This window comes from Phaeodactylum tricornutum, genomic scaffold (assembly GCF_000150955.2).
Source record: "Phaeodactylum tricornutum CCAP 1055/1 PHATR_bd_31x35 genomic scaffold, whole genome shotgun sequence".
NCBI lineage: Eukaryota > Bacillariophyta > Bacillariophyceae > Surirellales > Neidiaceae > Phaeodactylum > Phaeodactylum tricornutum.
Genome location: NW_002238035.1, coordinates 139,121 through 155,805, shown reverse-complemented (window position 1 = coordinate 155,805; position 16,685 = coordinate 139,121). Strand labels below are relative to the sequence as shown.

The window sequence follows — 16,685 nt, the reverse complement described above, 5'->3', positions numbered from 1 at the left end:
GACATAGGTAGTATGTCACAACCCCTATAATTTAACCTTGTGTTGTAGAAAACTGCAACGATAACGGGCTAGAATCGTCTAAGGAACCGAAAGGATCCCGCATACTTTCGTAGACGACCAAAGGCGTAAAAACACAAGATTATAGACTTATCTGATAGACTTAGGGATATGAACCCCTCATGTACCGCTTGACGTAGGGGTTTTCTAGTCCCCACACATCGAAACCATAAACATAGACATGGACATGGAGAGATGTGTCCCCTCAAAACCACTATGGGAAAAATAGGGATCCACAACTTGTAAAATAAAACTTCGACACTGCATGCAATGACATGTAGTATTGCAAATGCAATTTGTTCCGATACTGGCTTCATCGAAACGGGAAAGTCGGCAAACCCTTCTTCATTTGACTCAATATAAAACTTGACGCATAAGATTCTGTCGTACTGGGGCTGACTGAACCTTTGTTAGCGCATCGGCTAAGTTTGTCTCCGACGGCTCATAAGCAATCTTGATAACTCCCATTGCGACATTCTCTCGTACAAAGTGATATGCAATAGCATTACTCTTCTTCTTCAACATCGATTCCGGTGCTGTAGTATTGTGTACCACCGACATATTGTCGCACAAAACTCTAGCCGGACCATCAATCGGAATTCCCATCATCCGTAACTTATACCTCAAACCCTGTATCATCTCCGTAGCAATCTTTAACGCAACAAACTCACTTCCAAACAAAGACGTTTCGACTGAATTCTGACGCTTCGAAAACCACATAATCGGAGCACGATTAAGATAGATCAAAACACCTGTTCGTGAACGACGAGTGACTTTGTCTCCAGCATGGTCAGCGTCAACAAAAGCAGTAATCTCCACAGCCCTACCACGTGGCTTCGGAGCATTCGGCGGAATAGGTTCCTTCACATTACCATAAAAATCCGTCCAATCTGCGCCATCTATAAAATGGTTCTCAATATCAGCATACGAATCATCAAACACGAGTCGTGACCTGTTGTGAGATTTCAAATAAGCAAAAATATGAAGAACAGCACTCAAGTGTCCTTCTCGTGGCATCGTGAGAAATGATGAAAGCATAGATACTTCACACATAATATCAATTCGACCAATTTCAACTGCCCATCTCAAAACACCAATCTGAGACTGAAAATAGTTAGCACGCTCTGCATTCAACACAGGAGAAACATCAAGTTCTGGTCGATATTTCGTTGACATTGGCGACGACACTTTGTTAGGCAAACCTCTTTTGATTTTGTCCAAATCTTTCTCAACATTTGCGACAGCTTGTTTCACATAATTTGTCGAACTCATAGACCATCGCGGCTTGTCTGGCTTATCGGGAAGTGAAAAGTGTCCAAGATTCGCTCCCAAATAAGTATCCGGTGTCTTAATGGATTCCGGTTTAAGCTTGAAATGTTTTCCAATAGTATCCAAGATACTCTTCGGATCATGACTGATACATAGGAAATCATCCGTGTAAATAAGTACATACTCATAAAATTCGAGACCACCTTCATTCTGAAATGGTCTTAACCAAACATCTGGATCTGCAATACAAGAGGTAAACATTAATTCTTCCATTGTTGCAGCTAAGTGAGCACGCCATGCTGCTCCACTTGACTTCAAACCATACAACGCTCGAACGATAATTGCATAACGACCTTCCGTCGAATTCCCAAATTCTGGACCACATGTCGTATATACCTTTTCTCGAACTGGGGCATTCAAATATGCGTTTTGTGCATCAGCACCAAGTATTTGCATCGAATTCAACGCTGCGATAAGTAATGCAATTCGAACACTGTCCCTGGAAACAACACTAGCATAAGTAATCGAACTCGGCGGATCTGTAACGTGTCCCCCGGCGACGAATCTGGCTTTGCGAGTGAAGTCCATTTTGATATCAAAAATCATATGACAAGGTATCCAAGTGTAACCAACTGGTTTCGACGCATTGGGTTCAAGAACTTTGAACGCTGGCATAACATTTTTCATCTCTTTTCTGATTGCATCCAACCATATAGAAGTGTTAGTATCACGATCAATCTCGAGAGCTTCCTTTACTGATTTCGGCATACGAATACCGAATTTGTGAGTCCGTTTCAGGTATCTGGCCTTTACCGCTGAAATAATTCGCTCTCGTTTTCGTAATACGTCCGGTACCCACCAGGCAAAAGCTGGTTCATGGACTAACTTGTTTGCAACAACATATTCGGCGACGTCAACAGGATTCGATTCTTTCAGGTCTTTCAAGGGAATCCATGTATTTGATCCGTCTTTCCATTGAAGTAAAAGTTGCCAACCTTTTGTTGTTTGACGCATTTGTTTTACACCACGTTTGTCTGTATAATACAGATCATCAGCAGCAACCGCCGATCCGTCTTTTCGGTGATCAACAATTTCATCCATTAAAAGATAACGACGACCCTCGTCATCAACCTGTGAATAAAGATGCTCAGCAATAACATTAGCTGCGTATTCCTGTACGTTACCATCTGGAAATTGAACTTCTAAGATGCGAGTGTCCAAAACTGGATCAGGATTCGACCTCCCGATTGGATTACCATCTCGATCTTTCTTTTGTCCAATTATTCGACCAGCACCAATATGATCATGTCTTGGTATCATTACTTCAGCATTGATATACTCATTAAAAGCTTCGTGATCGTACTCGTCTGCTTGTGGCATCGTTTTCTGGTCCCCTGTATAATGGTCCGAATATGTCTCGAACTCACTGGGTTCAACCTCGAAAACATAAGTATTTTTAATACAATCATCTTCGTTCATAACCAAACGAACGTTCGTCTCAAAACTCTCTTGAAGCAACTTCACCTGTTGAGAATTAAGATCACTTGTCAAAAGTGGGGAGTAAGTAGTTCGCGAAATAATTTGCGAATTTCTGGCAAGTATACGAGCACACATTGCATCACCTATATCGTGAGCAGGTCCGAGCCAGCGACCAAGTTTCCGCTTATCCTCCGGAAAGTCAACTGGATCCAAATACCATACCCAATCATACCATGCAAACTTGCATAAATGACTAATATCCGTTGTATCTCCCGACACTGCTGTATTCGGGACGTCGTCGTTCAATGCGTAAATATTATGCGCAATTGACGATCGGATCAAACATTGCAACTCCAAGCAAATATCCCACAATCGTACTGATGCCTGTGACTTCGACATAGCTGTATTTGTCATACGCTTCAATGCTTTGATTGCGGTTTCCGCTCGATTCAACCACGGTGAATATGGCTCAATCTCTTTAGCATGAGCTCCTGCAGCACGAACCTTTCGTCTGAACTCTCCTTGAACTAATTCTTTGGCACCATCTGAAATAATTTCAGCTGGAACTCCCTCACGATGAAATAACAAATCCAACGTATCGTGAGCCTGACCTTTCGACTTCATTGGGTAAGCACGAGTCCAGTCAACATCGTTCACATAAATTTGAGCACAAGAATTTCCTCGAGACGAGACGACATTCGAAAACATCGTATCCGTATACAAACTTGTGCGCAAGTGACGGTATCTCAACTGTGCAGTGACTGGTTTCACTCTCTTCGCTAACGATCGACTAGCAATGTCTTTGACCCCTCTCTGAGTCGTCGCGAGTAATGTTCGCTTCGCTGTCAATAAACCAATGTTCCATCGTTTCGCCAACTCTTCTGGCGTTACCTTATACCTGTAATTCGACGACTGTGCAACACTAACAATACAAGTCTTTTCAAGTTCATCAATCAAATGTTTGTCTTCCAAAGACATCGAAACAGATGATAAAACCATTGATACTGTACTGTCTTTCGTTGTAACCATTTGAATGTTCGCATGTGCAGAATTTCTCGTTACCAACGCACCCTTACTATCGGTGAACTTCTCCTCCTGACAAGAAAAATCTGTCGAATACGGATCCCAAATTGGACTTTCATAAGTAAGGTTCAACTTGTGGAAATTTCGAAACTCCTCCGCAGACGGCTTGCGGACTGGTAAGTAAGAAATGACTCCATCTAATGATAATGGTAACCTCACATCGTCTTTCGGGAAATAAATCGAATGCGATAACTCCGTAAGCTTTTCCGACAAAAATCGGGGACAATCATTCACTTCGACATCATTTAATCGAATTTGATTCGGATTTAACAAAGCATGTTCCATTGTAGGAAAATGTAAAGCCTGATGAATAACTAAAATAAATGTCTCATATGTGTAAGGATGATCAAAAGCAAGTGCAGCAGAGACAATTGGTACAGACCGGGCTTGACCAAATGTAGATAAAAATGCAGAAACATCAACCGTTCGAGAGGTTTCTTGGAATATATAAGCGTGTCGACCAACACAACATGTATCCGCGTGAGAATCTAACTCCGCGTGTGATATAAATGCACTCTCAAGTGACTGTATAGAAATAGAACGTGTAGACACAACCGACACTTTCGGTAATTGTCAAGAATTTCTCTGTGACATGCTTCGTCCTGCCGATGACTTCGATGTAAGAGAATTCGTATCATTGTGACTGGTCTTTGACTTCTTTTCGTCATCATTGTCCTTAGAATTAACACCAGATGCATTTCGACGCTTTCCACCAGCTTCTTCGCGTAACGTATGCAAATGACGCTTTTGTTCTGCATTCATGGTCTTGTATTCATCAAAAGTATAATATCTATCCACCATACCACTGGTAGATCCCTTGTTGAAAACACCCTTGTTTCCACCACGTCCACCACGACCTTTATTACCACGTCCTGACCCTTTACCTCGCCCTCGACCACGACCAGATCGACCTGACGAAATATTTCGAAGCTGAGCCTGATTCTGCTCTTCAATAAATTCACTCAGAAAATTCACTGTCGCTTCAAAATCATTTTTCAAAGATGGGTTAGCACGAACAGTGGCAACTGCAGAATTTAGAAACGGTGCCTGAATACGTTTCAAAAACTTTCGAACTTTGGCTGCCTCCGTCAAAGGTTCTCCAAACTCTTCCATATCTGTGTGCGCTTGCTGATGAATCTCTGCAAAACGCTCAAACGTAAAACCACGACGCTCTCCGTTATAAAACTTTGATTCAAGGTCCCCTTCAGCTCGTGTCATGATCTTCGACTGATTTGTCGGTCCCAAATAATGCGAACGCAAAGCAAACCACGCCGCACGACCGTTTCGAGCTCTCGAATACAACGACACCCAACTCCAAGCCGGACCTCCATGAGTACAACTACGAATAATGGTCCACACCTGAGCATTGTCTGCCGCATAAGACTCTTCATCATGAGGACTGCAAGCAATCATTTCTTCGAACGCATCCTGATAATTATTGTCTGGACCCTCTGGAACTTCTTCCTCTTCACGAATAACGTAAGCGAGTGGGACTCCTGTTGTTCCTCGAATTTGCAGCAAGTACTCCGCAATATTCTCGAACGCATCACGAATCTTCTTTAAATCTTCAATCTGAGTAGGAGCCGTGAGGTCTTTTGCCAACTCTTTATCTTCCTTTTCGCGCTTCTTAATCTCAATCATCGAGTAAATGCGCGCCGGATTAAACTGAACTGGATAAGGCCGAGAAGTGCGCTTCAAATGACGAACATAGTACGCCAACAAGACAAGACGCTCCTCCGCAGTGGGTGAAATCGCAACACCATTGCGAGGAATCACAGCCGGTGCTCCTGGTTCTTCCGCGTTAGGATTCGGGAGTGTACCCCCGGGACGACGAATATTCTTACACATATCCTTGATAAAATCATCCGTCGCAATCTCGAAAACATCCATAGACGTAATCGAATCAGTAATGGCATCACGCTGTTCAACATCAACAATACCAATTGCTTGTAAAGCATTTCGAACTTGAGCTAAAGCGGCTGCCATGGTCAACTTTCTTCTTTCCTCCTGTATCACAAACTCATAAAATTCTGTTAGTTGGTTTCGAACATTCAGTGTTCTCACGCCACGTGAACACGAGAATTATTGATCATTGATGTCATCAAATGTGAATTTCACATATAGACTTGAATAAATGATATCGATAACGAGTACCGTTTCATTACCATACAATAAGTACGCAACGAACTCTAGCGAACACAAAACAGCTGTCGCTCTCATCCGTTCGAGATATTTAACCAATATCTATCAGAGTGGAGGATCCGCGACTACCTTGCGGTATAATTCCGATAATAATTGTTGCATAAGTAACTGCTTCGTATAAGCATACTACTTATCATCCACACATGAATGACGCTCAAAACCCGAGCATTTAGCAAACAATACAATTTTGTGCAATGCACCTTCTTCGATAGATGAAGAGATTCATGGATGCGTCCAACCATGGAGATTTTGCCTCGTTTCAGACCGTTAGACGGATACGAAACCCAGTAACCGATCAACACGTCTATCACGTGGACCACTACGAGAAACTGGCAGTATATTCCAGGCCTCTGCAGGCTTCGGCGACTTAACAACGACATGAAAAGCCAGGTATTTTGCCCTACCTCCCCAGGCACAATCGGAATCAGCGATCACTTCAAACACTCGAAAACACAACGAAGACACTACCTTTGATCCCGTTACCTCAGCATAGAACTACTGGGTCTGATAAACTAGAAAACTGCAACGATAACGGGCTAGAATCGTCTAAGGAACCGAAAGGATCCCGCATACTTTCGTAGACGACCAAAGGCGTAAAAACACAAGATTATAGACTTATCTGATAGACTTAGGGATATGAACCCCTCATGTACCGCTTGACGTAGGGGTTTTCTAGTTGCGTATCATCACGTCCTGTATGGAATGTACTGTAAATATGGACCTACGTATCCACTACGGTGAGATTAACAGAGTTTATCAGACCCAATGCATACACGGATGTGTAGGTGATGTTTCTTGCCTTCGTGGGGAGAAACGGGTGAGAAAGTGGCTTGTTTGATACAGCTTTCATGGGTCTTCCCCATGGTCGCGGAACCGTACGGATCGAAACGATCGCACGGGTATTGAGCCGCTGTGGTCGGAATGGCCGGAACTAGCCTTAAATGGCGAGAACTTGCCGTTGTATACGGTGTGAAAGTAGACTGTTGTTTAGGTTATATACACACCCAACTGAGTGTGTCTTACAACAGACGGCCATTGTGTATGGTTAGGTCATAAGTTATGACTGGTAATTTCGATATTTGTCGTTGGGTATGACACCGAAATCATAACCGATTTATCGGTGAGCTATGCTGGATAGCGTATAATACTAAGGCCGCTGTCCATAAGCGTGCTAGAAAAGTTATGTCATTGTGTATGACTCCCTTTTATTTAGCCAAACTATTGGTGAGTTACATTGGATGATGTAGAAAACTAGCCAGTTCCACTGGTGGGCCACTGGATTTGCTCAAACACGGATATGTGTGGCACTTATGGCCTGGAACGGAAGGTAGCCGAGCCTGGAGGCTTGTGTTGGCTCCTGCGGTCCGTGCGGCTCTTCCGATGGCGTTTACTGCTTTTGAATTGCGTTACGTTGTTTTCGTTGTTCGTTCTTTTCGTTGGAATTAATCTTGATATCATGGCTGCTGACGGTGCTAATGCGTTTCGTGGTGCGCTCGGGCGGATCGGATGGTCTGTTCCTGCGGCGAACGCGTTTACGAACGAAGGTTTTGATGCGATGGACTCCCTTGGCTTGGTTACTCGTGACCGTCTCAAGGATATCTGCAAGATCATTCGTCGCGGTACCGATGGTGTGGCCGCAGTGCCAGCTGCTGGTGGAAACGCTGCGGTGGCGGCGGCGCCTGGCATCCCTGGGATAGCGATCCCCATGATGTGGGAGTACAAGCTAAGCGGAATGCATCTCTGGGTGTCTGAGCGTCTCCGACAGGGGACTCCGGTTGTTGCGGCGGACTTTACTGCGGCTATCGGAAACCTGTACACCAGGAAGGTGCGTGAACTAGAAGAAGCGAAGGATGAGGAGGATGTTCAAGTCAAGCCTCCGGCTCCGTTCTCGAAGGAAACGAAGTGGATTCCGTTCTTCAAGTTGTTGGTCAACTATTTGAGCTCCGTGACGGGTGTTAACAAAGTGCCGTTGGATTATGTTGTCCGGAAAGATGACGACGTTGCCGCACCGGATACCGAGTTTGAGACGGAGCACGAGAAGTTGGTGCTGTTGACTCCCCATACGGGGACGGCGTTCGACAAGGACAACGGAAAAGTTTGGATCCAGGTGAAACAGTTGACTGTGAACGGTCCAGCGTGGACTTATGTTGCGCCTTTCGAGAAAAAACGCGACGGTCGTGGAGCGGTCAAGGCTTTGAATAGTCACTATGAAGGTGATGCGGTGATGTCCAAGTCCAAGGCGGCTGCGTTCGATGTGCTCGAGCACACCACCTACACTGGCGAGCGTCGTAACTTCGGGATGGAAAAGTACACAAATGCTTTGTCAACGGCGTTCCAGACTCTTGATGAGTATGGCGAGACATTGACGGAGTCCAGGAAGGTGGATGTCTTCTTGCGCAATAACCATTGCACAGATCCTAAGATGCTCTCGGGAATTGCGGTAATTCAAGGCGACGCGGACCGCATGTCTAATTTTGCAAAGGCGGCCGATTATTTGGCCTTGTTTACTAACACCGATACCTCTCAGAAGACAGGTCGGTCAATTTCAAGCGTTCAGCGGACTAATAACAACAAGAAGAAGCCGGCTATTCGAGCTGGCAATTATACTCCGAATGAATGGCATCAACTTTCGGATAAGGAAAAAGACGAAGTCCGAGCCAAGCGAGCGGCCGCGAAGGCCTCTCGCGACAAGAACAAGCGCTCAGCTGCGGCAATCACTCGTTCGAGTGAGAAACCTGACAAGGGGAGTGCCGATGGTATAACCAATGCAGGTGATCAGTTTGCTCTCTCGAACAAGAAGAAGAAAAGAAAGACAGTTGGTTTTGAAGGCGAAACGAGCGATTGACTCGTTGGGGTCGACGAGATGTTGTCGGCCACTCTAGTTCGAGGCCTGATGAAGCTATCTATTGCTGGATTGCGGTCCAGTAAAAGATGGACCGAAGATAAGGGCGACCGTGGCATTGGTCGCATGATTTCGGGATCTAGAAGTTCGAGATCTGAAGGTCGAGTGGATCTTGACTCCCATGCAGATACATGTATTATGGGGAAGGTGTTTCATATATACAGCGCAACCGGGCAGAAATGCACGGTTATGCCGTATTCGGATAAGTATAAACCAAGAGTTGTTGATGTTGCAGATGGATGTACTGCGTTTGACGACCCGGTCACCGGTGAGACGTTCATTTTGGATGTGTTCCAAGCGTTGGACATGACGGGTGACTTACAGGACCCTTCATTGTTGTGCCCTAATCAATTGCGTGCGAATGGTTTAATTGTGGACGATGTTCCCAAACATTTGTGTCACAATCGCGAATCAACTCACTCTATTTATATCCCTGAGATGAAATTGCGTATTTCTTTGGAATTACAGGGAGTTATGTCAGGGTTCCAGGCGCGGTTGCCTACCCAGACGGAGATTGAGACTTGTGTTCACGTCGAACTCACTGCACAGGAAGCGTGGGATCCTAGTTCTGACGAGCTAGAACAGCAAGAGTGTATACAAGAGACTCGGATGTCTAACGTAGCTGGCACCGTGTCTACGTTATTTCCCAATCGAAAATCGGAGATCTCAGCAGTCTTATCGTCCGTCAGCTCTACGCTTGTGGATGATGATTTTGTTTGCGGAATGGAACAGTCTGTTCGGATTACGTCGGCTGTGGCTAGTAGTACTGTGCGTACCAAGTCGCGGCACTCAACGATGGAACCGATGGAGCTATCGCGTCGTTGGGGCATTGGCCTCAAGACATTGGGGTGCCAACGCATATGCACACCGACGGAGCTAAAGAGCTCACCACTGGGCACTGGCGGAAAGTTTGCCAGAGCTACGGTCCGGTGAAGCAGACCATGTCTGAACCACTGACCCCGTGGCAAAACCGGGCGGAATCGGAGATCCGGGAACTTAAGAAACAAGTGCTTCGAATTATGTCCCATGAGGGTATTCCGCAAAGATTTTGGGATTATGTTGCCGAGTATGTTTCGGAGATTCGGTCTCGGACCGCTCACCCATTGTACGATCTCAAAGGTAGGACGCCCATCGAGCATGTCACCGGGGAGACCCCGGATATCACGGAGTGGCTGGAGTACAGGATGTACCAGCCTGTGTGGTACTTGGACCCTGGGGACTTCTCAGAGGAGAAGAAATTGCTTGGCCGGTGGTTGGGTCCTGCACACAGAGTCGGACAGGCGTTCTGTTGCTGGATTGTTCCCAAGTCGGGACGAGTGATTGCACGGTCTACGGTGCAGCCAGTTTCAGAAGACGAGCGTGGATTGGACAGTTTCAAGACTAGGTTGAAGGATTTCGACAAGTCAGTCCAGGACTTCCTCAACAGGGGCGACACACACGTACCGGATGGTGGCATTAGCTGGAAAGCTGACCGTGTGTACGCTGCAATCGATGAAGATATCGACCCCGTAGAACAGGAGTCCACCATGCCAGAGGCCGATGAATACACAGAAGAATCCTTTGATAAGTATCTCTCGGCAGAAGTAGTGTTAGCATTGGGGGACGGAAAGCAGCGGGCCAAAGTTACCGGTCGAAAGCGGGATACGGATGGAAACCCCGTTGGCGTTGCAAATTCTAACCCAATTTTGGATACCCGTGTTTACACAGTTGAGTTCCCGGATGGGACCGAAAAGGAGTATTCCGCTAACATTATTGCAGAGTCCCTGTACTCTGAAGTCGATCAAGATGGACGGCAGTTCCAATTGATTGACGAAATCATCGACCATTCTTCTGACGCGTCTGCAGTCGCTCGGGACGACATGTACGTGGACAAAGATGGTCCCAATCGGCATTTGCGTCGGACGACGAAAGGTTGGAAGCTTTTGATTCAATGGAAAGACGGGCCGTCCACGTGGGAGCGCCTTGCCAACCTTAAGGAATCAAACCCTGTGCAAGTTGCTGAATATGCAGTTGCTAACAAGCTTGCAGAGGAACCGGCCTTTATCTGGTGGATCAAAGACGTTCTCCGACGTCGCGATCGGATTATTTCTAAGGTAAAAGCTCGGTACTGGAAACGCACTCACAAATTTGGTATTCGTGTTCCCAAGTCCGTAAAGGAAGCTTTGGAGATTGACGCGGAAATGGGGACCGATTTCTGGAAACGTGCAATCGAGAAAGAGATGGCAAACGTTATGCCAGCATTCAAGTTCCTCGAAAGGGACGAAAATCTCCCGGTTGGTTGCCAAAAAATTGATTGTCATATTATATTTGATGTGAAACTCGATTTGACTCGCAAGGCACGGTATGTGGCTGGGGGACACATGACGGAAGCACCGGCGGCGTTGACTTATTCGTCGGTAGTGTCTAGAGAAAGTGTACGGATTGCATTTATGGCGGCAGCGTTAAACGGGTTGGACATTTTGGCGGCGGATGCGCAGAATGCTTATCTAAACGCGGATTGTCGGGAAAGTGTGTATACCATTGCGGGTCTGGAGTTTGGTGCAGCTAGACAGGGGCTTCGAGTGTTAATTGTTCGAGCACTATATGGTTTAAAGAGTTCCGGCGCGGCGTGGCATGCGCACTTAGCGCAAACAATGTCTGATTTGAAGTTTCGACCCTGCGTGGCGGATCCTGATGTTTGGTTGCGACCTGCTGTCAAAGGTAATGGGGACAAATACTATGAATATGTACTCATTTATGTTGATGACATTTTGGCAGTTTCAGAGAAGCCGGCTCGGATTATGGAAACGTTATCAGGTCTCTATAAGTTTAAAGAAGATCCGAAGACCCGGAAGAAGTATGGTCCTCCCGATCGTTATTTGGGTGCTAACGTTGGAAAGTATAAATTGCCAGGAGCTACCAAAGAGCATTGGTATATGAGTTCGGACGACTACGTGAAAGCTGCGGTAACTAATGTTGAAAATGAGCTTTTCAAAGTTGGGCAGAGGTTTACCACGCGGTCAGGACACACCGTTATGTCGCAATCGTACCGTCCGGAATTGGATGTGTCGCCTGTGTTGGGAGCGGACAAGGCTAACTATTACCAGAACCTAATTGGAATCTTGCGATGGGCAGTTGAATTGGGGCGGATCGATATCTTTGCGCAAGTTTCGATGTTGTCGCAATATCTCGCTCAGCCCAGGGAGGGACATTTGGATCAAGTGTTCCATATATTTGGGTATCTAAAGGTGCATGGACAATCTAAAGTTGTTTTCGACGATACGTTTATTTCGTGGAAAGACAAGTTTACTCAGTGTGATTGGCAGGATTTCTATCCCGATGCGAAGGAACCGATTCCAGGTAATATGCCGGAGCCTCGTGGAAAGGAAGTTCAGTTGAATGCTTTTGTTGATGCTGATCATGCGGGCGATCAGGTGACGCGTCGTTCGAGAACGGGTGTTTTGATATTTGTGAACAAGGCACCGGTGATATGGTTTTCGAAACGACAGAACACTGTCGAAACGTCTACGTTTGGTTCGGAATTTGTTGCGATGAAGATTGCGACGGAGCTGTTGATTGGTTTGCGGTACAAACTTCGAATGATGGGTTTGCCTCTGGATGGACCGGCGAACGTTTTCGGGGACAATCAATCGGTAGTTACCAATGCGTCGCGATCGGAGTCGGTTTTGAAAAAGAAACATGTTAGCATTTGCTATCATCGGGTGAGAGAAGCGTGTGCGGCCGACATCATTCGGATTGCTCATGAGAGTACCAAAACAAACTTAGCGGATTTGCTAACGAAGAATTTGGATGGTCATCGGATTCAAGAACTAGTTTCGAGGATCTTGTATTGACTTTATTTGGGTCCCTTGCTTTGGAAGAGGCATCGTACCTCCCACCGTGCGGAATTGCACTACAAGAGTGGGTTTCTGTGAGCGTTGTTACAACGTGGATATGATTTTTATATTTGTTTTTAAAGACGGTTGTCGATTTGGTTGTTGATCATGGATTTGGTCGTGATCCCAGGAGCTGGACGGATTGTTTGGTCACCTTATCATTCTGAGTTACAAATAATAATGTGAGGGGACTGAGCAAATCCAGTGGTAGTGGATCTGGTGATGTGACATAGGTAGTATGTCACAACCCCTATAATTTAACCTTGTGTTGCGTATCATCACGTCCTGTATGGAATGTACTGTAAATATGGACCTACGTATCCACTACGGTGAGATTAACAGAACGGTTACTACAAGTTTCGACTCGCTTTCGCTGTCGTGGTCGACTTACGGAGGAAGGATACGGCTCGTTTTTCTCGTCTGCATGTTGCCCGTTTGGAGAAAGGCCTCATGGTGGGCGTGTCAAAAGGCGCAAAAGACGTACGGCACACTGCCTCTCTTCTCCTCTGTCAGTAACATAACTAGTAGCTCCAAATTGGAAACGACTCATGACAACCTCGCAGGTACTCCAATCACGAATCTTGTTTTTGGGTGTCACACATGTTGAAAAAAGATCAACGACCAAATCCACAGTTTACCTTACCCACTGTGAGTGAGGTCAACTGACTCTTCTCTCTTCTCTAGCTAGAGCGACGCTGTCACCGTCTTTGTTGCTGCCCATGCGCAGGCTTCCTTAGCGGAGAAGAGTGTTCCAGAAAAAGACCAACAACAGAAGTGCAACGGATCTATAGGTGTATAGAGAGATACGAACACCGCCGGTTTTTTCTTACATTAGTGTCCCTTCCAGAGTACAGGACCCGCCACGGTAGCACTGAGCAAGCATGGGGATCGCGGATCGTACCGGCGCTGGAAAAGTCAGTCGTGACAACGACGCAGGTACAACAACTTGGTTAATGTGGGCCGGTATGGCGGCGGTTTCGTTCGCTAGTGGACTTGCGTACGCGACTTATTTGCTGCGTCTGCGGGATCGAGAGAGATTGCGACAGGCCTGTAGCCGCATACAAAAGCACTTGGTTCCGGGGCAGCGCGTTTCGCTCGGGCCTCTTCACATGCGAAAGCCACAGAAAAAGCAGACGGTAGTCGTTGTCGGTGCCGGCAGTTACGGTACGTAGAGACAGATTGTTCCTGAGGCCAAGGCGCGGCGAACGATGGTACGGATAGAGCAATCAATCGCGTGTATGTGACGTCGCTCCAACCACCTCATCGTTTTCCACTGTATCGGATTACCTACTTCTTTTCAGGAACCGCCATGGCGTATGCGGCAGCAGTCAACGGACACAAAGTTCTGCTCTACATGCGTGACGCTGAACAGTGCAAAAGCATCAACGAAAAGGGCTACAATCCCAAGTATCTGTCACAGTATCCACTCAACCCTAGTGGCCACGACAATCCCGCTATTAGGGGAATCTGCACCACCGACGAACTAGCACAGGCCATGAAGGTTACCAATGTTGTTGTAATTTTAGCACTCCCTTGTCAGTTGACACCCGTCTGGGTGGAACAGCACAACACCATTATTCCCGAAAATACTTTGCTCTGCAGTACTGCCAAGGGATTGTATCTACCAACCAAGCAACTAATTGGTCACGCTATTTTGGACTCCTTAAATCGTGCATCTCAGCCCATCTGCTTTCTTTCCGGACCTTCGTTCGCCGAGGAAATTATGCGAGGATATCCTACAGCAGTGGTAGTCGCCTCGGATCAGCTTTATTTGGCGGTACAAGTACAAAAACTCCTCAGCAACGCATCGTCCTTCCGTGTCTACACGTCGCAAGATCCCATCGGGGTCCAACTCGGTGGCGCCCTCAAGAACCCACTGGCGGTGGGAGCGGGAATGATTGCTGGAATGGGTTTCGGGAGTAATACGCTATCGGCATGTGTCACTCGTGCCAGTCGAGAACTCTGCGATCTATGCGTTGCAATGGGGGGTCGGCCGGAAACCGTTGACGGGTTGTCTGGCATCGGGGATCTCATGCTCACCTGTTTTTCTTCACAATCGCGAAATCAGCGGTGTGGACAGCGTCTAATGAAAGGGGAGGGAGTCAAAGATATCGAGAAAGATTTCACCGTGGAAGGAGTGGCCACGGCGGATGTTGCCGTAGCTTACGCGGACATGTGTGGTCTGGCTTGTCCGATTTTTCGGACCGTTCATGCTCTCATACACAAACTGATTTCTCCGGAAGAGGCGATTCGGGATTTGATGGGTCGACCACTCAATTTGGAAGCCTCTCGGGCTAATTTAGAGGCCAAGTAGTCGCCAGCTGCTTGTATGTACAGACAGGTTACCTACTTCGTTCGACGGATCCTTGCGAAATTTGTCATAGTCGAAGTTTGCGTTCTTCAGATTAGAGTGACCTATATAAAGTACTTTTAAATTGCAAATTTACATGATACTTAAAAAATGACTTTCGGTCCGGTTTACATCACATTCACTGTCAACTGCGACACAGCAATCTACCGCGAATCATCTGCGAAGAAAAAGAAAACAGAAAACCATAACTTTCGTCGACGAGGTTAACCTGATTCGGACAGAGTGTTTGTATCCAGTAGACCCCACTGCCGCGGCCATAATAATACCGGGAGAACTGAGTGGACAATTGGCAAGATTCGGAACGAATCAGTGGCTCTAGAGAGGCGCTAACAACTCTATAGCTAGGAAAGATTGTATTTGCAGATCAGGCGGGATCTTCAACGATATGAACTCACTGTCAACACGTGACGAATTGTCAATATCCAAAATCCCTAGTATTCGGTTGGACGAAACAGACCGAGAGTCAACCGTACAGAAAATTCGCCATGCTTGCATGAACGTAGGTTTCTTCTATCTGGAGGGGCATGGAATCGAGCAATCTATGTTTGATACTGTCCTTGCTCAATCCAAAAGCTTTTTCGGACTTCCCCTGGCTTCGAAAAGAGCGCTTTCGGACAAAGTCATGAGCCGAGGTTACACAGGAATGGAAGAAGAGACTTTGGATCCATCTTCTCAATCCAAAGGAGACACAAAAGAGGGATTTTATATCGGACGGGAAATATATCCAACAGATCCTCAATACAATCCGGCCAAATTTTGTGGACCTAATCAATGGCCAGATGAATTGCTGTGCTCCACGCACATCGAATGTTTCTCGTTCCGCACAACCATGGAACTTTATTTTACCACCATAAGTGCAGTTGCGCTTCGTGTGATTCAGCTACTGGCTCTCGCGATCGGTGTCGACGAACACTATTTCGATAGCAGCTTTAGCGATCCCTTGGCTGTTCTTCGGCTCTTACACTACTCTGGGGAGCCTAGTCGGCCGGAGGATGGCATCTTCGCATGTGGCGCTCATTCTGATTACGGTATGATTACTCTTTTATTAACGGACAGCACACCCGGCCTACAGATCTTTACCAAAGACAATATTTGGCTAGATGCTCCCCCGGTTGCGGGGGCGCTGGTTGTCAACTTGGGAGATATGTTGGAGCGATGGACAAACGGGATTTTCCGATCGACCAAACATCGAGTTTTGACGGCGGGTGGTACTGAACGGTATTCTATCCCTTTCTTCTATGAGCCAAATTTTGACACAGTGGTCGAATGTTTAAGTGAATGTTGCGATACCGAAATCAACCCGGGCAAATATCCTCGGACCACCTCGGGACAGCACCTGCTTGAAAAGTACAAACAGACTCACGCCGACTTCAAACCCGAGACAAAAAAAAATTAGACCCTTAAGCTGCTTTTTACACCCACGCACAATGGCGTTGTCAATAAGGTA

The 16,685-nt window shown here is 46.5% G+C and overlaps 3 protein-coding genes across 4 annotated transcripts; all 3 read left to right on the top strand.

Annotated features, from left to right (window-relative positions):
- Positions 1 to 7,546: 7,546 nt before the first annotated feature.
- On the top strand, positions 7,547 to 10,463 carry PHATRDRAFT_bd1354 (predicted protein; the record flags this gene model as incomplete). Its single annotated transcript, XM_002176300.1, has 4 exons — positions 7,547 to 8,861; positions 8,973 to 9,755; positions 9,803 to 10,431; positions 10,452 to 10,463. 4 exons carry the CDS (start codon positions 7,547 to 7,549, stop codon positions 10,461 to 10,463), a joined length of 2,739 nt encoding a protein of 912 aa, XP_002176336.1.
- Positions 10,464 to 13,398: 2,935 nt separating this feature from the next.
- PHATRDRAFT_bd1880 (predicted protein) lies at positions 13,399 to 15,328 on the top strand. 2 transcript variants are annotated; one of them, XM_002176299.1, is made up of 2 exons: positions 13,399 to 14,031; positions 14,169 to 15,328. In XM_002176299.1, the coding sequence occupies exons 1-2, from the start codon at positions 13,749 to 13,751 to the stop codon at positions 15,179 to 15,181; spliced, it is 1,296 nt and encodes a 431-aa protein (XP_002176335.1). In that variant the 5' UTR covers positions 13,399 to 13,748; the 3' UTR covers positions 15,182 to 15,328. The 2 variants fall into 2 exon arrangements, with proteins under 2 accessions (XP_002176335.1, XP_002176334.1); XM_002176298.1 differs by having other exon boundaries at positions 13,529 to 14,078.
- A 295-nt stretch (positions 15,329 to 15,623) lies between these two features.
- Positions 15,624 to 16,634, top strand: PHATRDRAFT_bd480 (predicted protein; the record flags this gene model as incomplete). Its single annotated transcript, XM_002176297.1, has 1 exon — positions 15,624 to 16,634. One exon carries the CDS (start codon positions 15,624 to 15,626, stop codon positions 16,632 to 16,634), a length of 1,011 nt encoding a protein of 336 aa, XP_002176333.1.
- Positions 16,635 to 16,685: the final 51 nt, after the last annotated feature.